The 24181-nt window shown below is 44.2% G+C and overlaps 1 protein-coding gene and 1 long non-coding RNA gene across 2 annotated transcripts; one reads left to right on the plus strand and one right to left on the minus strand.

The window, feature by feature from the left end:
* Window positions 1-1129: 1129 nt before the first annotated feature.
* Window positions 1130-6023, minus strand: LOC137525330 (uncharacterized). The gene is made up of 3 exons (XR_011022910.1): window positions 5645-6023; window positions 1977-2097; window positions 1130-1838 (listed from the first exon to the last, which is right to left on the minus strand). It is a non-coding gene; the product is annotated as an uncharacterized lncRNA (long non-coding RNA).
* On the plus strand, window positions 5733-23756 carry XBP1 (X-box binding protein 1). The gene is given in 6 exon segments (XM_068246377.1): window positions 5733-6028; window positions 13044-13140; window positions 14812-14937; window positions 18562-18615; window positions 18618-18725; window positions 21107-23756. Coding segments are annotated over 6 exon segments (1203 nt in total). The 5' UTR covers window positions 5733-5834; the 3' UTR covers window positions 21731-23756.
* The last annotated feature ends 425 nt before the right edge of the window (window positions 23757-24181 follow it).

Raw genomic sequence — 24181 nt, forward strand, 5'->3', positions numbered from 1 at the left:
TGCAGAACTCTAACTGGATTAACCAAAAACTACTAGTTTTCTTGCCTCCTCAGTTAGGGCCTTCTTCCACTACCCTGCGATTTGCAATTTGATTCTGATCGCAAATGGCAAGGTACATTAAACTAATGGAAACTGCAGCAGCAATTTCCATTATTGTGATCCGAATGCGATGCGATTTTGTTCCAGGCACAATCGTCGACCTGTCGCATTTTGGATGCGATTGAGCTCTACTATACTGGGTATAGAAGCTCAATCGCTATCGCATTTCTTAGTGGAAGAGAGCCCTTAGTCAATTAAAGGAAAGGGCTGGGCCCACTAGAAATTGCAAATATTAACTCTAAAAAAACACCATTTTCGACTCTCCGAAAATGCTGAAGGTATCACGATTGTGACTTCGTCAAAAATCGCAATAATTCCTGTGGAATCACCGCTATAGGCTTACATTGGGGAAGCGCTTTTTGAATCACAGGCGATCCTGAAGGTGAGCACTAATGGTCCAATTTCTAGCGAAAAATCGTTAGAGCAATCATAAATTCTGATTGGATTGGTTGTAAATAATCTCAGTTGATGGGTAAAATCGATTAGGAACGATTATAAAAATCGTCCGATTGGATTTTCATCAAACCAAAATTTGGATTTTCTTGTTGGTCGTGATAGATAGGAAGCAAAGAATGGTTCGTTGATGGTGTAATGAATGATTTTTCTTCCAATGAGAATTTTCTGTTCGCTTGAATGATTTTTCACTAGAAATTGGATCATTAGTGGCCACCTTTAGAAGCACAAATTGCTCCTGTGAAGGCTGCTGTGGGCCCCAGGACTAATAGGCTGGAAATAGCAAATGCTTGTGAATGCAACATGTGAATGTGTGGAAAAACAAACACACACACACACGACACACACACACACACACACACATGACACACACACACACACACATATGACACACACACACACACACACACACACACACACACACACACACACACACACACACACACCAGGCATAACTGGGCTTGAAAGTTGAGTAGTGGGCAACCACACCACACATTCAACAGGTCTCTCTCAGATTGTTACCATCTCTTATGAATGAGGGGCAGATGCTAGAGTAGCTCCGGCAGGAGAAGCCCCAGTGCTTTTTTTTATTTAAAAAATAAACAAAGTTTTCATTTACAAAAGGCAGTAAACAACACATTCTTAACACAAAGAAGACATAAAAGTCAAGGTATGCAAAACCCCAGCAACGATTTTTTAACATATGAACTGCGATCGCTCTAAAATCATGAAAAAGTGCTGCATACACCGCGCTTGTGTTCTCTGCAAATTGCTGGAGATCACTGTCATATACTGTAAATGACCCTAGCGCTTTTAAAAAGCGCTATCAATTGCCGCCAGTTCTGAAATCTGCGGAAAACGCCCGCAAATCGTCTCAGTGTGAATGGGCCCTTACTGAGATCATCATTTACACAAAAGACATAGATAACAACAAGCTTATCTGCAAACAGCAAACAGCATCTTTAGCCGACCTGTCATCTGCGAGCGTCCCCATGGGCACTGGAGACAGGTTTCTGTTGGAAAATGACCTGGTGGCAATTTATCAGCAGACAGCTGCCAGCAAAATCTGGTCCAGGTTGCAAGGATGTAGACTGGAAAAACACCACCAGTACATAAACACCACGCAGGGACGTTGTGTTGGCCAAGTTTGTAGGATGCACTCACTGCATAGTTATGGCATCCGCTTCCTCACAAACTTTTGAACAAGGTTTGTCAGCTGAAACACGTCTGTGATGTCTGGGGGATGCTTGCATATGGTAGACCAGTTGTACTGTAGATTCTCCTCACTGTGTGCAAACAAAAATAGTAACTGTAGATGGGTACTTTCACTGATCAACTGGTTTCTGACTTAAAACATTAAAAAAACACAGATAAGGTAAGGATAAGAATCTCTTTCAAAGAAACATTACAAAAGCTACACTAACCTACTTGGATGAGGATGATGGTCTTTGTGACACTGGCTGGTTGACAGAAGGAATTTACTTTGAATCAGGTATTATAGCCTTGGGCAAGTCCCCTTATCTTCTGGTATGTCCAGCTTTACAACTGTGTGCAAAACAAATCTGTGAAACCATTATCCTTGTAATTATTTTATACTGAAATTGGATCATTTACCATAGAATTCTATACAAACAGGCTGTATAACAATGAATGAACAAGTGTGAATTTCTAGATATTTAAGTCTGGTACAGACATGAGAAGTTAAGATAAGAGTACCTGTAAAAACAATACTTTTATATTAAGTCGTCAGACAGGCAAGCAGCTCTAGCCAGCCGACCACTAGCATTGGAGCCACTAAACCAGGGCTGTGGAGTCGGAGTTGAGGAGTCGGAGCAATTTTGGGTACCTGGATTCGGAGTCGATGGTTTCAATAAACTGAAGAGTCAGATAATTTTAGAACCAATCCATAGCCTTTGTAAAAATTAGACTAAAGGTGGCCATACATCAGGCGACTTGGCGGCCGATCGACCATCCAATTCGATTATTATAATCGAATTGGATGAAATTCAAAAGCCAAGTGCATGCCCGACCGACAAAGTGACCAATTTAGGGACAGAAATTGGTCGCTTTGTTTATCGCACATGCTGCAAGATGTCGGTCTGAAGTTTCTTGGTTGGGTGCGCGACGGTACGGTGGTGATTTTCGGAACGAGCGACAAGACAAAACCCCCACCACAACGTATAAATGTACAAATGTATCCCCATGTGCATTTATGTTACCTGTCCTGTTGCAGCCTCCGTGCGATGTCCCGTAACCTCCAGGTGGCTATCCGTACGCGCTACTGGCGCCTAGCGTCTGAAGTCAGGGAACAGCAGCGGTGCGGATGCGGCGGGCTCAGCTGATTCCCTGAAGATTTCATTCTGAAATCAGATGGTAATTGGCCTGTAGTATATGGGTACAATCGACAAGAGACAAATTTATCTCTAATCAGATTCGATTAGAGATAAATTTGTCTCTTTGTCGATTCTGCCCATAATCGTCAGGTGTATGGCCACCTTAAAGAGACTCTGAAGCCTCTTTAAAAATCAGTTTTTAGCTCTTATTTATGTTAAGGATCTATGCCCGACCTAAAACGCCGCTATCCCGCTGCTGAACAAGGGTTTTATCACCCTCAAATCCTTCAAATCCTAGGGAAAAAATGGATTTTTCTGCCCAGGGAGGCAGAGCTTACCACTGTAATGATGACACCAAAACAGGATATAGGTTTGCCAAGGAAGGAGGTGTAGAGAGAGAAGAGCACAGGTCTAAGGACTAAACCTTGGGGAGCACCAACAGAGAGGTCCATGGGAGAGGTAGCGTAACCAGGGCTGTGGAGTCGGTACAAAGTCCGACTCCTCAGTTTATGAAACCACTACTCCGACTCCGATTCCGGGTACCTAAAATGGCTCAGACTCCTCGACTCCGACTCCTTAGTCTAATACTTAACAGGGCTGTGGATTTTGTACAAAAATCATCCAACTCAGACTCCCGACTCCTCAGTTTATGAAATCAACAACTCCGACTCCAACTGCGACTCCAGGTGCCCAAAATTGCCCCGACTCCAACTCCGACTCCACAGCCCTGAGAGTGACCATTAAAAGAAATCTGGAACATGCCTGTCAAATAAATAGGAATAAAACCAAGAGAGGGTAGTGTCACAGATACTGATAGACAAAGAGTATTGGGTGGTGGGACTCCTCAGTTGGGACCCGACTCCTCAGTTTATGAAATCAACAACTCCGACTCCAACTGCGACTCCGGGTGCCCAAAATTGCCCCGACTCCAACTCTGACTCCACAGCCCTGAGAGTAACCATTAAAAGAAATCTGGAACATGCCTGTCAAATAAATAGGAATAAAACCAAGAGAGGGTAGTGTCACAGATACTGATGGACAAAGAGTTTGGAAAAGGGCATGGTGATCCATAGTGTCCCAAGTAGATCATAAATCTTGAAGCACAATGAGACAAGTTGCCTTCATTGGCCACCTTTGTAAAGAGTTTTTTCAGTAGAGTGTAAGAGTCGAAAACCAGATTGCAAAGGGTCAGATGGCAAGTTAGCGTTTAGAAATCCTGTTATAGAGCTCTGCTTTTCTATACACTTCCTACAACCATGCCTGTCCCCTATCATTATACACAATGCACCACTACACTGTATACCTATGCCAAGCCACCTGTCATTATACACACAGCACCACTACACTGCACATCTATACCAGCCCCCTGTCATCATACACACAGCACCACTACACTGCACATCTATACCAGCCCCCGTCATTATTCACACAGCACCACTACACTGCACATCTATGCAAGGCCTCCTGTCATTATTCACACAGCACCACTACACTGCACATCTATGCAAGGCCTCCTGTCATTACACTCACAGCACAACTACACTGCACATCTATGCCAGGCCCCTGACATTATCCACACAGCACCACTACACTGTACATCTATGCCAGGCAAGTGTCATTATCCACACACCACCACTTCACTGCACATCTATGCCAGGCCCCTGTCACTATACACACAGCACCACAACACTGCACATCTATGCCAGGTCCCCCAGTCATTATACACACAGCACCACTACACTGCACATCTATGCCAGGCCCCTGTCATTATCCACACAGCACCACTACACTGCACATCTATGCCAGGCCCCTGTCACTATACACACAGCACCACAACACTGCACATCTATGCCAGGTCCCCCAGTCATTATACACACAGCACCACTACACTGCACATCTATGCCAGGCCCCTGTCATTATCCACACAGCACCACTACACTGCACATCTATGCCAGGCCCCTGTCACTATACACACAGCACCACTACACTGCACATCTATGCCAGGCCCCCCAGTCATTATCCACACAGCACCACTACACTGTACATCTATGCCAGGCCCCTGTCATCCACACAGCACCACTACACTGCACATCTATGCCAGGCCCCCCAGTCATTATCCACACAGCACCACTACACTGTACATCTATGCCAGGCCCCTGTCATTATCCACACAGCACATCTATGCCAGGCCCCCCAGTCATTATCCACACAGCACCACTACACTGTACATCTATGCCAGGCCCCTGTCATTATCCACACAGCACCACTGCACTGTACATCTATGCCAGGCCCCCCAGTCATTATCCACACAGCACCACTACACTGTACATCTATGCCAGGCCCCTGTCATTATCCACACAGCACCACTACACTGCACATCTATGCCAGGCCCCCCAGTCATTATCCACACAGCACCACTACACTGTACATCTATGCCAGGCCCCTGTCATTATCCACACAGCACCACTACACTGCACATCTATGCCAGGCCCCCCAGTCATTATCCACACAGCACCACTACACTGTACATCTATGCCAGGCCCCTGTCATTATCCACACAGCACCACTACACTGCACATCTATGCCAGGCCCCCCAGTCATTATCCACACAGCACCACTACACTGTACATCTATGCCAGGCCCCTGTCATTTAGTGTCATTCCCCACACCGGCCGCACCACACTCGCTATTCTCAATCTCTATACTGTACATCTATCTGGCAGCCTGCACAGCCCTTGCTCCTCACTCCCTCTACTTACTTTCCCTACAGTACAGTCCTACCAATGGCAGGCGGCACTCCTTGACGTCACGGGGTTTGTCCAATAGGGAGGAGACACGCTGGGTAGATATGAATGGTCGCAGTGTCTAGTTTTAGTATGTAGAGATTTCTGTAGCTGTCCTCAGCCCTGCTCCTCCTCCTCCTGTCCCCCGTTCTCCCCGCAGCCCACCATGGTGGTCATGGGAGCCTCCAAAGTGATCTTCATCCCTAGCAATCAGTCCGAGCAAGTGGAGTGCAAGCAGCTGGCTTCCGTCATGCTGCCGATACACAGCCCCTCCAGCCCGGAGTCGGTGAGCGGCGATGTCCCCCCGAGGAAGAGACAGCGGCTGACCCACCTCTCCCCGGAGGAGAAAGCTCTCAGGAGGTGCGATGTCCATATATGTGCGGGGTGTAGCGCTATGCGATGGCCAGTGCTTCTGCTGTGTGCATTCTGCTTCTATCGCAGCTGGAGAACAGCTCTGTACCCTCAGCTATATGGACATTCAGTATATAACCTGCATACTGGGGGCAATTCTATACACACTGATGTGAGATTACTGGATGGCATTGTACAGAGGAGCTGTCCTCCAGGGCACACATATGACACATGGTATTGTTGGCTAGCTGTATCCCCATAGGTGTATTGGAGAGGGGCTGTGGAATAATGGCTTGTCACAGACAGGTGAGGCTTTTAGGTAAAAGAAAAGATACAATACAGGCATCTGGTTTGCATTTGGGCAGTGGTAGGTTGGACATCATCTTTTCCAAAGATTCATTAAAAAAAAAATCTTACTTATGGAAGTTATTTTCACAGTTAAAATCATTACTTATCTGGGAAAGCTTATCTCTGTCTGTAGAAATGGATATATGTGATGACAAGCATCTCTGATATGATGCAGATCATAGTGGTCTCTAGATATAATCCCCCATATAGTGTGATGACCTTTTACCTTTAATTGTTTGTATTACTCAGTAATATTTTGAAGGCTCATTTTATTTCTGCCAGTCCTTTCATACAGCTCTGTGGTTTGTGAGTATGTCTAATCTGATGAATGGTTTCCATATTTAGCTGCTTCTCCAACCCTTTCCTTCAGTGTCTGATCTCTTGGTTACATGATCAGGCTGAGAGTACTAGCTATGTTGTCAGTGTATACCACTCCTATTCTTTTCCCCCAGAGTTGTAAAGGTCTTTTTGGTTGAGACTTGTGGTATCATAATGCATGATTGTCACATGCTGTCCTATTGATTGGCCTTTTTCTTTCTGAAATAAGATGATACAGTGTAGTAGTACTAGGACTGAAAGGATCTGTTGATTTGGGTTGTACAGTTGAGATTCTATGTCTTTATCTAGTGTCACAGTAGGTTATTCATTTGACTGCTATATTTGTTCAGGGGGCTTTGTACACTTCCCTCATTCCACAGAAGTGTCAGCCCTCTGTACTTTGTTTACTTGTAGACAGTGTAGGCTTTACTCCCTGTCTTCAGGGAATTTAATCTTTGTTCCCCTTCTCTGCCCCCTATCCTGTGTTAAAGGGGCTGATGACATTCCAGTAATAGCCTTGTGGGAGGATGAACAGGTCTTGCCTGCGTGGCAACTGAGGGAGCTGGCTTGACGTCACTTGGAATGATGAATAACAGCTGGTTTTCTGCCAGTTCCCGGAACTTTGTGCAATGTGTGAAATTATTGCGCTGTGATGTTGCTAGGTTTCTTGAATCGGGGTATTCTGGGTCACATCATTTCTTGTTTGTTCACCACAGAAAATGAGTAAAGCCCTAGTGACCTCATTGTGGGTGCTTGGTTAATATGGTTTAAACACAGTTATTAGTTCTGAGTGTTAACGTTGCACCCACTTCATGTGTCAGTATATACCAGTTTTTAGGCTTCTCTTTAAGTGACAATGACACTTTAAATTCGATCATCTAGTTGTGTATTACATTTGTCTATTACGGTAAATTTGCTGTAAATGATTGAGTATCTGAGCCAATCATGCCTGAAGAATTGCAGAATGTGCCTCTGCTGTCTTGTCAGTTATGTCGGTTTAATCCTCTCAGGACTAAAATAAAACTGCTGCTAGAGTGGTTAGCACAAGGCCTATATCATGCTCTAAGATCTGTATCCTGTGTTATAAGCAGAACTGGGGCTTGCCTGTTATCTGGAGAAAGAGGAAGTGGCCTGGGGGTTTTACTCAGAAATGCCTGCAGAATATCTTTGTTTCTGCCTTATAACTGATAGGAATGCGAGTGGGTGCGTTTATTACATGCTTAACATACATTCCCTGAAGCGCATTCTCACTGTCTTCTAATCATACCGGTTTCAAACAAAAGTGAAAATATGCTTTCAGCAGCCACTCAGATGACCCAAGAAATATGATTGTATAACCATAACATTTCTATAGCGCTTTTCTCCCATAGGACTCAAAGCGCTTACGCTCTCTCAGATTCAGTAATTGGTAGTAGGATGAATGAGATGTAATTTGGGGTTTGGCAACCGCCAGAGCCCCAAATTACTGTTACGATGGGTACGCAGCATAGCATTGATGCTATGATGGCGCCCAGCTTCTGCGCCCGCTCCAAAATGAACTGATCCGGCCAAAATGATCATGTACGGTCATAACAGTATAATATCTCTACAGGGCTTTAGCTTGCTCATGGTAGTCTGGCAAATGCCTATGGTCAGTCTAATGTGCAGAATATTCTACTCAGGCACTACAAAGCAATGTGTGCTGAAAGTGTGCCTATTGGCCCTATTTCAGCTAGTGTTGTGTCGACACAGATGTAAAGATATTTGTCCCATTCCCTGCTGGATGGGTTGCCATGGCTACCCTCCCTAATGCTCAGCTCAGAAAAATAAGACCCAGCCATCATGCTTTTTTGCACCAAAATGACTGGTGTCTACATCCAATGTGGACTTAAAGCTCCAGAGCTGCAGCCACTAGGACGCGCTCTGTAGGCAGTAGCAGTGTTAGGGAGTCTTGCCCAACGTCTCCTACTGAATAGGTGCTGGCTTGTTGAACTGGAAGAGCTGAGATTCAATCCCTGGCCTTCTGTATCAGAGGCAGGTGTAATAAATATGATACGAATGCTCACTCCTTTAAAGCATTCTACTGTAAACTTATTGCAGGATGTATATTGTCGAAGGTCTGTAAATGCTGTTAGTGAGATGGAAACTCCGTAATCCCCAGATAATAACCAAGAGCAGTATGCCATACCCAGAGTGTCCACACTAAGCAGTCAGGGAAACATATGGTTATCTGTCCTTCATAAATTGTGCATGAGTTAAGAATGAGTACATATTTGAATACAGTAACCTCTCCTGCAGTGCAAACACGCTCACACCCGCAATATCAGACACTGAACACCCTTAGTATTAATATTTGTATTGGTAGAATTTTGCCATGGATGGTACACTTCATTTCTATCGCGTACAAGCCTGGAAAATTACCAATTTTTATTTTATTTATGTGACTTTATGACCTTTCAAAAACTGTCTTTATCTGAAACCTTTACCCTAGAGAATGGTTAGCGTTCTGTGTCAGTTAGAGAGAATTTTGCTGAAGTGATTGCTGGCCAACAGGACCTGGGTGTTGGGTAAATGGGCAATAAAACGATTTAGGGCCCTTTTCCACTGGCTGCGATCCGATTTAAAAAGCACATCGCAGCCGTTTTTCTAATCGCTAGAGCACCGCGTTAACATGTAAATCGCGGTGCTCTTTTTCCACTACGGCGCTTCGATTGCGATTCGTTTTTTTTCCAAAACGCGATCGCCGTCCTGCGCAATCGCATTACACTCCCGACGACGGTACAGCAGAACGCCGACAGTGGAAAAAGGAGCCTGCATGATCGCAAGCGCAGGTGATTTGCGCTTGCAATCGCGCTTGCTAGTGGAAAGGGCCCTTAGTAAAGAACTAAAAAAAGTTTACTTTTAAACAGGGCTGTGGAGTCAGGACAAAAATACTCCGACTCCTCAGTTTATGAAACCACGACTCCGACTCCGGGTAACCAAAATGACTCCGACTCCTTAGTCTAATATTTAACAGGGCTGTGGATTTTGTATAAAAATCACCCGACTCCGACTCCTCAGTTTATGAAACCACGACTCCGACTCCGGGTGCCCAAAATTGCCCGGACTCCGACTCCTCGACTCCAACTCCAACTCTGACTCCACAGCCCTGCTTTTAAATTTGCTTAAATAATTCCCAACTGACCAGTGTTGCAGCTGCCTGGCTGCCTGTTGTTTACATGTGCTGTCAATCACCACCATGTTCACCTATACCAATCACTGCTGTGTGAGCACCTTGTACAACTATACCAAACACTGCTGTGTGGCCATGTACTCATATACCAAACACTGCTGTGTTGCTTGATAGCAAGGACTGAAGTATATAAATGCACTATGGAAATCCTTGTGTTTAGTAGATTCTGTTGACAGTGACAGGAACAAGCATTTAATGCTTTTCAGACACAGAACAGACTTTCACATGCACACATGATTACATGTATTCTATGAATAAACATGTTATGTGTGTGTGAAACTGGTTTTCCTAATAGCTGTACTCTCCTTTTATCTATTGCTGAGCACATACTGTAGTACACTGTGACCAAGAAAAGGCGGGGAGAGATCCCTCAGTTGTAGAGACATGGATGCATCACATCCTGTTCCTATTACAAGTAACTGCCCTGTTCCTGCCTGCCGATCTGTCAGCTTCTTTTTTTTATGAGTTAAATCGTACATCTGGGAACCAAAGAATTTTATCTTGATATTTCTCTGTAATCTATTTCTTTCCTTCAGTCCTGATTCACACAGGATATATCGCTGATATAGCAGTCACATAGTGCTATATCCTAACCTTACACTGCAACCACACATCAGTGGGCAGATTGCTGGTAAATGGGAGGATAAGCAGCTAGGATATTCTCAGTTGTCTTCAGGATGCTGATAGGGACAAGGCAATGTATTAATGACAGCTAAAATGTTGCTCTCTATAGAGTAAAAATATCCCACTGAACATTACAGGATGCATACATTTGAATCTCCTGTATTAAGACTTGCACTGTACTTTATATTTCTAGACAGGGACATAAATGGGGTCTGTTTTTTTCTGTTATATGGTTGCTGTGAGATGTACTTAGCTGTCTGGTTTCTAGGCCATCTGTTTGTCTCGGCTGCATCACTCCTCAGCTGATGCAACAGCCTGTAATTTCCTCCAAGGCTAGAATGGACTTGCTCCTGTCATGTGTGTGAGGTTATGCATCAGATAGGGTGGAATTATCAGGGGTTTCACAACTTCCCAGCCTTCTGAAAATCCCCTAGACATGTTCCCTAATAATATAGCTACTTCATAACCTCTATAAACAAGCATGATGAAGAGTAGCCGTGTGCAGATATGACCAATATGCATTTCCAACTCCTACATTGTGCTTCCCTGCAGATCTGGAAATACACAAACCTACCCACATCTGAGCTGTCCAGTATAGTAGTACTCCTTCTAAACCTCATGACCTTAAGCCCACTGATACCCAACACCACCCAATGCTTATTACTCATTAAGGCCCTGTTCACACTTGCGTTTTTGCAAAAAACGGAACGGATGTCCAGATCCGTTCCGTGCGCATCGGACCGGATGCGTACGGGTGCACTCAGGATCCGGTCCGGATCCGTTCCGTTTGCATCCGCTTTTTCATCAGTAGGTGATCAGGTTGATATCCGGATCAGTTTTTAAAGAGATACAGACAGTGGCGTAGCTATGGAGCTCAGGGCCCTGGTGCGAGATTTACATTGGGCCCCCCCCCGCACCCCCCCCCCCCAAGCACTCTAAACATAACACTTGATACGGCGCAACAAAACCCGCCAAGGTCATCTACAGTATTAGAGGTGCAAGAAGGGGATGGGGAGCAGTTTGTTAATGATTACTACCATTCAACGCATCTATAGAAGTGATTATTACCACCACAGGACCAATAACCAGCTTATACTTTGGTTTAGGAATGGCCCCATGGGGCCCCTCTGGCCCAAGGGCCCCGATGCGGTCGCTACCTCTGCACCCCCTATTGCTACGCCCCTGGATACAGACTATATAAATTCTTGGGGTCTGGGAGGTCTGCAGAAGCCCTGGGGTCATTGTTGGAGACAGCCTGACGTGTGGAGACCATCCTTGGATATAGAGACTGCAGTTTGGACCATGGATCCAGTGTTTTTGTACTCATTTTACCTGGGAATTGTCTCCTTTTTGATTTTTACCTATTACTATGTGGGAAGAAGGCGTGCACCTCGCAGATGGTTGGTGCACCAGGCAGGTAGCTGCTGCACCTGTAGAATCAGGTCCTCAGGTGTGTAGGGCCTCACCTCTTCGTCCGACATGCTGCCAAATATCTCCAGCCACAAGTCACTGCTGCTCCACTCCTTGGGTAGAACATCCAGATTTTTTATAGCCAGTGTGTTGCCTCTTTTCCGTTTCTCATTGGTTCAGCTGTGCGGATGGTACAGTCAGGATCCGGTCCGGGTGCGGCGGCCGGATCCGGCGTATGTGAAAAATAGAGCAAGTTGGAAAGGTGTCCGGATCCGGTCCGCGTGGAACGGACGAGTATGTACGCATCCAAAGACTATCGTTGGATTGCCAAACGTCTGTTCCGTTTGTACAGTATACGTTCCGGATCCGGTCCGGAAAATCCTGACTGCTAACGCAAATGTGAACCCAGCCTAAAGCCTCATCTACACGGGTAGATGAGGCTGCGATCCGGCGGCTCGATTAGCCGCCGGATCGCCTCTTCCGCGTGCCCGCCGCGTCCCCACTTGCCGCGCGTGCGCCGCATTCGATTCTCGGCTCGTCCCCGCTGGAGCCGCTTATCTTCCGCTCAATTCCCTGCCATTGTCCCCTCGCGGGGAGCGAGCAGGGAATCGGCGGTGCGGAGATCCGTCCTGTCGGATCTTATCAATCGAGCCGCATCAGCGGCTCAATTGATAAGGAGCATCGCGGCCGCATCTACTCGTGTAGATGCGGCTTAAAGGCTTGGTTTACATATAAATCTGCACATATCCGGTCCAGTACTGTCCTGTCAGTTCTGTATCAGTTGTCTATCAGTTTTACCTGACCGAAACTGAAATGTACATATTTTATGTGTAAACACAGCCATAGAAATAAATGCAAAACTGATACAGGACACAACTTTTATGCATAACCCATGCCTAACAGCCCCATCCTCCCAAAGAGGACACCGTAAGGCCAAGTGTGTCTGAGCAGCATCCGCTATGGTTCCCTTATAGAAGTTGCTACTGGAGACAAATATGACACAAGTTTGTTAGGTTTTTTTACCTACCGTTTGTGTTTGTAAGCATTTCTTAATGGCTGTTACCCATGTACTGTAATAGTTTATAACAATGGTGTTATGTTTTGTTTCTATAGGAAATTAAAAAACAGAGTAGCCGCACAAACAGCACGAGACAGAAAAAAAGCCAGAATGGGTGAACTGGAGCAGCAAGTGTTGGATCTAGAGCTCGAGGTATAATGGCAGCATCTTTTTCTGTATGTTAATGCTATGTGGCTTAGAGATAACTAGACATAGGGCTTGATTTTGTGAAGCTTCTTCTGATGATTGCACCACACAAGCAGCAGGCAAGTTCTTAAACTGGGCTTCCTTGTGAACCCTGCAGGTGTTCCCTGGCATTTTCCCCTAAGCTGGCTTGTGAAAAAGTTCCTCCTTGACTCTCCTATGTCCTCTTTATTCATCGTCTGCCTGTCCCCGATTCCAACCTTGCTACTTTCTCCACTCTTTCACAATAATCACATGACTGTTGCAACACATAACCGCCATGCTGTGACAAATGAGGAACATGTGCAAGGCCACAACGGAGGACTAGAGTGCAGCAGACAAAAAGGAAATGGAGAAATCAAGCGGGTAACTAGAAACTTGCTCATGCCAATAAATCCTCCACTCCCCCAATGATAAAGGGGTTCGCTGAGGGCTCCAATTATTAAGAAGGGTTTCTCTGTATACCAGATGACAGCTGGAAACATGTGAAACCCAAAAGGAATTAAAAAAGTTAAAACTAGATAAAAAGGAACCATATGCTGACATAGGACTCAAATGCTGAACCTTTCTCTTGCGGTGTAAAACTTCTGGCTTGGGAGTGTTAAAAATTGTTAGGTGGCAAACTTTCACAGCTTTTTCCTTGATGATATCACACAGTAGCAAGGCTTGCTGAAACGTTGCAACAAAGATCACCCATAGCACCGCTTTATGGTTATTTCAGGTGACTGATCCTCGTATAACTAGCTAGTCTCCTCTCTTCTGAGCAGCCTGTTCTGCCCCTAGGAGGGAGGCAGGAGTGAGCCCCAGCAGAGAATAACTATAGCGATTGGGCATGATTTTCCCACGTATCCAGTCGCTAACAATCCTTTGAGTCCTCTGATCTACACTAAAAAGACGCACGACTATGTGATTGCATTCCCACGCTCACAGCTGTAGCCACAACTTTATTTTCCTCTGTATAATTCAGTATTGCGCCCATTGCTATGTGTAGTAATGGAGATGGTTTTATTTCTGTCTCTATTGTCTGGAATGGCGTCAACTTCTCCAGTGTTCATTTCTAGTTATTCCGGTCAGATCTGTTTACCAGCAATGCTAATTGCTTTCAAAAGGTTCTTCCCTGTCTGTGTGTTAACATGCTTTGCAGAACATGTGTGGAATGCTTGCGTTGCACTCCTGACACCTCCCAACCGCCTGTGAGGTGACCACATCTACTCGGAACTGTACAGATGTTTTCTCTATCATTCTTTCACACCAAGCCAAGGTTGCCTTTCACATATCAGAATGCTGATATACAGTCTCAAATTATAGTTTCAGGACATGTAGGATTTGTTTTTAATGATTTGGAAATATATTTCTAAATAAAAGAGTAACTGGTTTCTCCCCAAAAGTTCCTAGATGTGATAGGGCCACATGACATTGTGGGACAGCTGGTGACAGTGAAGCACTCTGGGAAATGTCAGTGCTGTGTATAAAAGCATAATGACCATTTCAGTGAAGTTATTGAATCATGACAGCAGGGACATGGTACCCCAGTGCATGACCCCCAAAATGTGTGCTGTCTAGCATGTGAGGACATTTCTTGTGCAAGTTATCCCCACTATGGATTATTGACTTTTATTTAGCATGTCATTTTTCTTACAGAATGAGAAACTCCTGATCGAAAACCAAGTGCTACGAGAAAAGTCCCATGGTTTGATGACAGAAAACCAAGAATTACGTCAGAGACTGGGCCTTGATGCCCTCGACATGAAAGAGGAAGAAGCTGAGGTGCTTACCATAACACAATTAACACGTTTATTTTTATTTTTTTCTTCCCGTCTTCTGCTTCACATGATGTACAAAGTCTCTGCACACACTGCCTTGCTGAACAAACAGTGGAAGGTGCAAAGTGCAGTGTACACCGGCAGCCCTTCAGAATTGGCTGTACTCTAGCCACACAGTATAGATATGACCTGGATGGTCTCTGTAGGTGCTGCACTTTGCACTTTTGTTTTATTCATTGCACAACTTTATTGAAAGGCCAAAAATAACACTACAACTAGCTGAGGAACTCTAAAACAATCAAGCCCAGTGTTTGCTGCAAGAGACTTTAATTCCTTTTTATTACTAGCGTAGGAATGCTGCTAATCTTGAAGAAAAATCAATCTGCCTTAATCTGATTATAGCATTTGTGCTGTGCTTCTGAAAGCTGAGCATATTCTGATTTCACATTCTTCATATTCTCTCTGATAGGAAAGGGTAGTTTGTTAGTTGGTTACATATTTTCAGGACAAATAGGATAAGGTGGGAGAGGCTTTTGAAATAGGAGTGCAAAATGGTGACAAGTCAAATGTATATCCAGCCCATATCTGATTAAAGCTTTACAGACAGGTGTTCATTGTCAGTGGCACCAGCAGTATTATGGCCCATCCCACTTTCAGTGCTAACAATAACTGATGCCTATGTTACCCAGTCCCTGAACTGTTCTTTTTGCCTGTCTTCCCTTAGTTAATTGGAATTTGTGTAGTTTGTTTCGTGCCTTGTTTTTATACCTTGGCTGCTTATGATTGCCATTCTTTACATTTCTACTTGCATTATATTTATTTAAGTATTTATATGGCGCCAACATATTATGCAGCGTTGTACAGAGTATATTGTCTTGTCACTAACTGTCCCTCAGAGGGACTCATAATCTAGTCCCTACCATAGTCATATGTCTATGCATGTATCATGTAGTGCATGTATCATAGTCTAGGGCCTATTTTAGGGGAGAGCCAATTAACTTATATGTATGTTTTTGGGATGCGGTAGGAAACCGAAGTGCCCGGGGAAAACCCACAAAGACACGGGGAGAACATACAAACTCCTTGCAGATGTCGACCTGGCTGGGATTCAAACCGGGGACCCAGCGCTGCAAGGCGAGAGCGCTAACCACTACGCCACCGTGCTCTCCTTGTTTGTGTTGCCCCCAGAATTTTTGTAACAATAACGGTTTCCCAAAACATCATTAGTGTTGTACTGTAGTCTGCACATTTTATTACATTTTTATTATACTTTATCATACAGTCGGTTTATTTCATATTTTCTGTTCCTGAAAGCCTTAAACCTTGTACACACGCTAGATGGAATTTGGCCCAGGCAGACGTTCGAGACCATCTTCCAGGTCACCGGAGTCGTGCATCACTGAGCAGACATTAGCCTGGCTTGTGTGTGTCCCTCAGTGCTCGACCACCGTAGGGGGCTCTCTGCGCATGACGTAATCGTGACGTCGTGCGCATAGCGCTCCCGGCATCGGATGCGCGCAAGCTGGACTAGTGCATGCGCAGTGACACCTGACTCTGGTGACCCTGAAGAGGCTGTGGGGGGGTTTTAGGTAAGGAGGGGTGCAGAGGAGAATGGGGGGGAGCAGTGGCTATCAATACAGGTCCCCATACATGCCTGCTCCCCCCCCCCCCCCCCCCCCCATTTGCTCCCAATAGGTTTGGGTCTGTCTGGTATCCTTTTAAGATCTGGCATGCTGGATCTTTGAACTCTGACAAACAAGCAGATTGTTCCCTGCGCTTACCATCCCCTAGAAGCTGTTCCATTGGGTCCCACACTGTTGTGCATACGTATTATGGTGCCAACGATGAGCTAAATGCCTGCTCAGCCTGCTGCCGCTCAAATACCTGGCATCACTAAATACTATTCCCCCTCCAAGTTGTAGCAACCCGGAGGGAAGTGTTATTTGGGGGCCTGGCGATTGTTGGATACCTGAATTACTCTTGCGCAGCATAGTACTAGTGCTATGATGGCACCCAGCTTTGGCGCGGGGGTAACCTGCTTCGCGCTGTTGTCCCCTTCCCTCTGTATAGAAACAAGACATGCTGCTGAACGTTTTGTCCTGTGCCCAGAATTGTTGCCTTTTAAGCCTCTTTTACACCATACACTAAACTGATTTAAGCGGTTTTTAACTTTACATAGCAGTGCTTTGTGAAAAAGCTTTCAGTTAAACCACATATAATGTGAACTGGTTCATAGGGAACCATGGACATTACCCTGCACATCAGTTGTCTGTTTAGTGAGATTGGGTTCTGATCTGTATGGGCGACAGTTGTCGTTTGCGTATGCAACTTTAAACTTAAATATAATCTGTATTAGTGATTTGTACCCCCTTTTTGATCAGTATGGCACACTTTTGTTTAGCTTTCAAGTGTATACTTGTGTCAAGAATCTATTACCAAGCTGCATGTTGGGTACCTGGAACAGGGCCACGTAGCACTTCTTGTTCCTATGAACATATTGTATTACACTGGCTTGGGACCCGGTATCAGGAAGTGCAGCACATACAGTATATCTAAGTAAAAGTAAGTTTTATTTGCCTACCCCTCCCTGCCCATATTGTTTGCCAAGCTGGTTTGCTCATACTTCCTTGTCTTAGCAGGAAGTGAATAGCTGTGTAAATGAGTTCACACTAGAAGGCTCATTCACGGGTTTTGCATAGAATGGAGGGTGTGAGGAATTAGCATTATATGGGACATGCAGATTTGGTTACTGCCAGGTTTTCTTGTAGATTGTCTAGAAAAAACAGGAGCGCTCCATAGTGTATTACCAAGGAAACCAGTTCTTGTAGATTGGGAAGGAAAGTATGGACTTCCCCATGGACTTTCATTATGCTGTGGTTGCACCGCACTGCCCCAGTGTGAAAGGGCCCTGACATTTATTTCCTTTTAAACAATGCACATTGTCCGGCTGATCATCTAACTGTAATACCTTTTAGCCATAGACTCTAATCAAGCATGCGGTTCAGATGTTTCTGACTAAAATCATGGTTAGTTACATGCTTGTTTCAGGTGTGGGATTTGGACACTTGACACCAGAAAGATCAGCAGGATATCTGGCAACTGGTGGTGTAAACCTCCCTAGCGGTATGGACAGATATAACCATCCATAAAAACATGCTGTGAACAAACAAACAAACAAACAAACACAGAACATTTATATCGCGCTTTTCTCCTGGCGGACTCAAAGCGCCAGAGCTGCAGCCACTAGGACGCGCTCTATAGGCAGTAGCAGTGTTAGGGAGACTTGCCTAAGGTCTCCTACTGAATAGGTGCTGGCTTACTGAACAGTATGAATGTGCATACACACCAATGCTCTCCTGCACTGTATACTAGACCCTTGCTTGACACATTTTGGCAAGTTACAGGAAACAAAAAGTTTTAAAAATACATTTTATCACTTTTTGCACAGAAATCCTGGGAAAATTGAACGCCAGGGAGGTTTTTTAAAAGGAAATAAGTATGGCAGCCATGATATCCTCTCACTTCGGTGTTCTTTATTCTTGATTCTGGTTTGTTGTTAATGTGAATGATATGATAAATGCTATCTTACTTTACTTGACCCCACTAAACCTGAATACTTTTTTTATAGGTTCTAATCCAGACCAGAGAAGATGAAGTCAGGCCGGTGACCGGGTCCGCTGAGTCCGCAGCACTCAGACTATGTGCCCCTCTGCAGCAGGAGCAGGCCCAGAAGTCTCCGAACCTGACAGCGTCTCTATGGATTCTGACAGCCCTGACTCTTCAGACTGTGAGGTAAGTCAGTACTATGTACAAGTCATACCATCTCTATATAGCTTTATGCCTGTGGAGCATACCAACTCTGTACAGCTTTATGCCTGTGGAGCATACCAACTCTGTACAGCTTTATGCCTGTGGAGCATACCAACTCTGTACAGCTTTATGCCTGTGGAGCATACCAACTCTGTACAGCTTTATGCCTGTGGAGCATACCAACTCTGTACAGCTTTATGCCTGTGGAGCATACCAACTCTGTACAGCTTTATGCCTGTGGAGCATACCAACTCTGTACAGATTTATGCTTGTGGAGCATACCAACTCTGTACAGCTTTATGCCTATGAAGCATACACTGTCTCCGCACACAAGCTACTCATTGACGTTTCCATGACAAAGTGTGAAAACTGACTGCTTGCAAGCAGCAGTGTGCCCTTATTAGTGGCCTTTTTTTTTTTCCTGTGAATCGCTCAGCTGCCAAAAAATAGAACTAAATGTGAAACTTCAGCCAAAACAAGTAAGAAAGGGTGAGGGGGCGAAGCCATCTTCTCACTTCCTCACGCAGACCCACAACATAAAGATATTTCCTTCAAAGGAAATCCCAGTTGTATTCTCACCACAGCAGGAAATTCATCCTTCTCTAATTCCTGTGACAACCGTTTACATATTTTTGATTGCCCTTTCCTGTATCTGTGACAGTGTTGCCACCACAGAGATCAAGGGCCAGATCCAATTCACTTTTTTCTCCCAAGTTTCCTTAGTTATATTTTCACATCTTATCAATAAAATGCCTTTTAAGCCACCAGCAAGCAAGAAAATACTCAGAATAATGTTGACAGTACTTTTTCACCTACTGTTTGGTACTTTTTTAATTTGTGTAAAAAGGTATTTTAAACAGAAGTTGAAAAATGATCTAGGAGAAAAAAATGAATTAGATAAGGGCTCAAGTGTCTACAGTGGAGACACTTACTATGGTATAGACCTGACCAGCTTCTAACCCTTTCTAAAGTTAGTTTTGGGTGGTGCTCTAGTCTAAAAAAAAAGTATCAGTCCGAATGCATTGCTCGGGCATGTTGGAGAATCTCAGTCGCAAGTGGTCTATTGAGTGGGTGGCAGTAACAGCATGTGATATTGGGACGACTAACACCCGCCTGCTGTCCCACCACCCAAGTGTTAACTGACCCCCTTTAAATGCTGACCTGTCCCGCTGGTGCGACTCCTGGTCTCTCCTACGCTGTCACCCTCCTGTAACGTAGTACCAGCATTGGGCTCTATTCACAAAACTTCTCATACATGACTTATTTATCACCTATTTTATAAAAAATAACCTTTCAGAACATTTACAAGCAAAATAATCACTCAAAGTAAGTTGTTTCTGATTAACTTCATTTTAATATTACTTTTCTTACCTTAATTATATTATATTTTTTGCTCTTTGGGAGCTTAAAAATGTAACATAGATAAGGTGAAAACAAAGGAAAACCGGTGAAAAAGCTTTGTGAATCGTGCCCATTGTGGTAACGGCAGTCACATGGGTGCCGGAGGAGTCGGCGGGAGTTATGCCAGCGGGAGAAGGGAGTATTTACAGAGTATGGGGGGGGGGGGGGATGTATAACATTTATGGGGTGGCAGTTGGCGGAGGTGGTGTATGTGCAAGCAAAAAATCTCTCTAATCAGAGAGAGATCTGTCTTATGGTTGATGTGCCCATACATGATTAGTTGTATGGACCCCTTAAGTGTCAAGTAGTCAGCCAACCAACAACGGCACAAGTGCATCAGCAACTTGCGGTATAACCTCATCTACTTGTGCACAGATGACACCTTTTAGTGTATTCTGTTTCCCTTAAGGCGCTACTCGCTGTATTGTATGGCGTATAGCCAGTACAGAACTAACCTCTGGCCTACCTAAAACTGTTTCTGCTTTCTTTATCAGCATCCAGTCACATCTATGTCTGTTCTGGTAAAGTCATGAGACCATAAGTCTGCAATATCAGCCCCCAGCTACTGGCACTGTTCAGCTGATCTCTGCATTGCGTACATCAGCTGCTTAGCCTGGGGTGACAGGATGTGCTGAGGTTACCGAAGCAGGAACAGCAAACAGAATATTAAGCCCACAGCTTCAAACAATAAGACATTTAATGCCAGTCCTTTAACAATGAGATGACCTTTCTTAAATACCAGATAATTCAGAATGTTGCAATGGAAGGAGGATGCCAAATAAAACAAATTCTAGGTTGTCCTGATATGTCTGTCATTTGAGAACAATAGTTATTTTATGCAGAGCAGTTGGACCTTGTCATGTCACCGATCAGACTTGGCCAGTGTGTACAGTACTGTAATGGACCTCTTATTTTGTGATGGTAGCATTGTAAATGTGTCTGTGCTGCTTTATGTCTTGCAGTCTGATATCTTGCTGGGCTTGCTGGAAAGTCTGGAGTCGGAGATTTTGCTTGGAGGTGGAGAGCTGCCCTGGAACCAGCAGCACGAGGCTAAAGCAGTTGAAACGGATTCCGTATCCAGCCCCCCATCTTCTCCTGTGGGGACCCCACCAATCAAGCTGGAAGCCATTAATGAACTGATCCGATTTGACCATGTCTACACAAAGCCCCTGTCGTCTGAGCATGGCTCAGAGCTTGTGGTAGAATCCGATATCATTATTAAAACAGAGGAAGCATCTTTAAGCCCTTCATATGAGTCCCCAGTCAGCGTAAAGGAAGAGTCCCAAGAAGAAGAGCCCACCCCCGAACCTGGCATGCAGAGCTTATTGTCCTGTTCAGAAAACATGGAGACATCAGTAAAGCTGGTGGACGCAGGCAGTGACTCTGGCTGTGAGGGCTGCCGGTCACCCTTCAGTGACATGTCCTCTCCTTTGAACTATGATCAGGGATGGGAGGACTCTTTTACCAGTGAACTTTTCCCTCAGCTTCTCAGTGTCCAGATTGATGAACTGTGTGCAGCATCTCCCCTCTCCGACCCAACCCTCTTCTGGAATCCAAGCCCAGAGTTGGACAGTGAACCATTCTAAATACCTGTGTTTTGTATTATCGCATGATGGTGGCATAGGCATAAATGGGTGGCCCGATGGTACCGATTTATATTCTATATGCACAAAAAGTAAAAAAAAAAAAAGTTGCAAACCATATCATAACTCTGCATCCATTAAGTTATATTGGTCCATACGTTTGGGAAGATTGTTACGTATTCAACAGCTGGGTTTATATATTAGGCAGCAAATGATAATGTATAAGCCGTAAAGGAAAATAAGATGTATAGTCCTAGTGAGCAATACAACTCTGTAAGAGCTGAGTCAGGTGACGCCAGTGAAGCACCACAATCTCTTGTTTGTTTCCTTTTGTCACAAATGTGGAACGAATTAGAGACTAGTCCCAGAATATTGTTGCCATAAATGGCTTGTCCTGAGAGAAATGCACAGGCACCACTACTGTCGCCTGGCTAGAATGCTGATGCTCTGGCTAGAATACTTAGAATTACTTATATGGAATAAGTATGCAAATGAGAAATGAACACTGCATGTTCTGCAAGATTTTATCCATCTGATCACACAACTTTAGTGTGAGGTGTTTATAAAGTAATTGGCACTAGGTACCTGCTTTCAGCCAACTCTGCTGGGAGAATGTTCCCCTTCAGTTGTGGTGCTGTAGTAGCTTTGCATTTGGATGAATCAAAAGCTACTATTACTACAGTGCCATCTAGTGGCGTGGAAGAGCAGCTGAACTAAAGAACCTCTCTCACGGAATATCTACCGTAAGTCCGTGGTAATGTAGGTGAATTCTGGTGTCAGAGAATTGTAGGGTTGCTTTACAGGTTCACCTATCCTATATGAAATCACATCCTGCTCAGAACGATTATACATTATGTCTTCACACTATTGCTCATGTTTTATAAATAAATCATGTTTGACGTCTTATTTTTAACTAAGTCCCACTACAACAAATATCGGTGCCAGTAAGCCACTTCCCATTTTCTGCCTATGCCTCCATTGATATTAGGTTGCTGTTGGGTATCCGTAGTATTTATGCCCTGCAGCATACCTAAATGTTTTCCAAAACTAGATTTCTCTTCGTATCAAAGTCTGTATTTTTACTACAAAGTTATATTGTAAAGTATTTATAAATGTCTCAACTCTCAAACATGGTATCGGCAGCAGCTGCAGTGTGCTTGGCTGTGTGCTGACATGGTTGGTATTAGTTGGTTACTTGGTATGATCATATCTTGTGTAGCATATTGCAGGCATTTATGCCATGCTTAGACTTAGAGGTCACATGACTGCTTGGCTGGGGGTAATTCTGCTGAGTGTGTACTGTGGAATACTGGTTTATCTTAGACTTCTTCTACACGGGTTTATTTTCCTACATGTGGTTTGTGTGAAATTCAGCACATGCATTTTATTCCATCTCTGCTCACAATAAGGTCATGGCCATGTCTGAGATAAAGGCGCCTGAGCCAGATGGCAGTTTCCAGGCATTCCACCTACCAATAGTTTGCTCTACTTGGCCTGTGGTGAATTTCATGATTTCTCTCACTGTGCAGAAATGCCTCTCCTTGCCCCACCAGTTCATGCAAGGCCTGTACAGGAATGTGTAACCTGTGATCATATCAGTACATCAACGGGATATCATTAACATAAACATGGCATGCATATTTCAAAATACAGACTTGGGGTATCCCGACACCCCCAAGAAATTGGCACTTCAATCTAAATGGTCTGGAATCAAAGTGAAGTCTGACTTTTTTTTCAGATTTTTTTTTGCCTTTTTGAAAAAGGCAGCTTTATTTAAAAGCGGTTATTTTGGTTTGGTGGAACTCCTGTTCTCCTAGAGATGCATATCTCACTGGTAGGGATGTAAAGGTCTGAATTGTTCTATTTAGCAATGTATAGATCTTTAAGTGCTCTACAGTTCCAATCCTATATTTTGTACAATTTACTATGTAAATGAATGAGTTTTTTTATCCCTCCCTGTATCTTTATAAATAAGTTTCTTCCTCTGTTTTAATATTTAAAAAAATTGATTAAAAGAATATTAAATATTTGTCTGTCTTGAATTCATCTGTGCGTGTTTGTCGTTCTGATTAAAGTGAACCTGAACTCTTGCACAGGACAGAAGGGAAACATAGAGAAATGCACCCTGTGTGTATTTAGAGAATTTAGCCTGTTTAATTCCCCCCGCCCCCCCTTATTTGTGTCTAATCACAAGTTGTAATTTGATCTCTCCCCTGTGTCACATGACTGCCACGGCAGATAATCTCATTTTGAAAGCACAGGCTGTTAACAATATGTCTGCTTCCATGAAAGCTGGAAGTAGAAACAATGCAGATTTATTTTAGGATTTGTAACAGCTGTAACAAATGTTTTTTGTTGAAAGGTTTTTATGCTGTTGCGTATATTTTAGAGCAGAGAGGAAGTTCTGAGTTCAGGTCCGCTTTAAAGTACACCTGAAATGAGAGATATGGAGGC

Source organism: Hyperolius riggenbachi, chromosome 1, assembly GCF_040937935.1.
Source record: "Hyperolius riggenbachi isolate aHypRig1 chromosome 1, aHypRig1.pri, whole genome shotgun sequence".
NCBI classification, from domain to species: Eukaryota; Metazoa; Chordata; class Amphibia; order Anura; family Hyperoliidae; genus Hyperolius; species Hyperolius riggenbachi.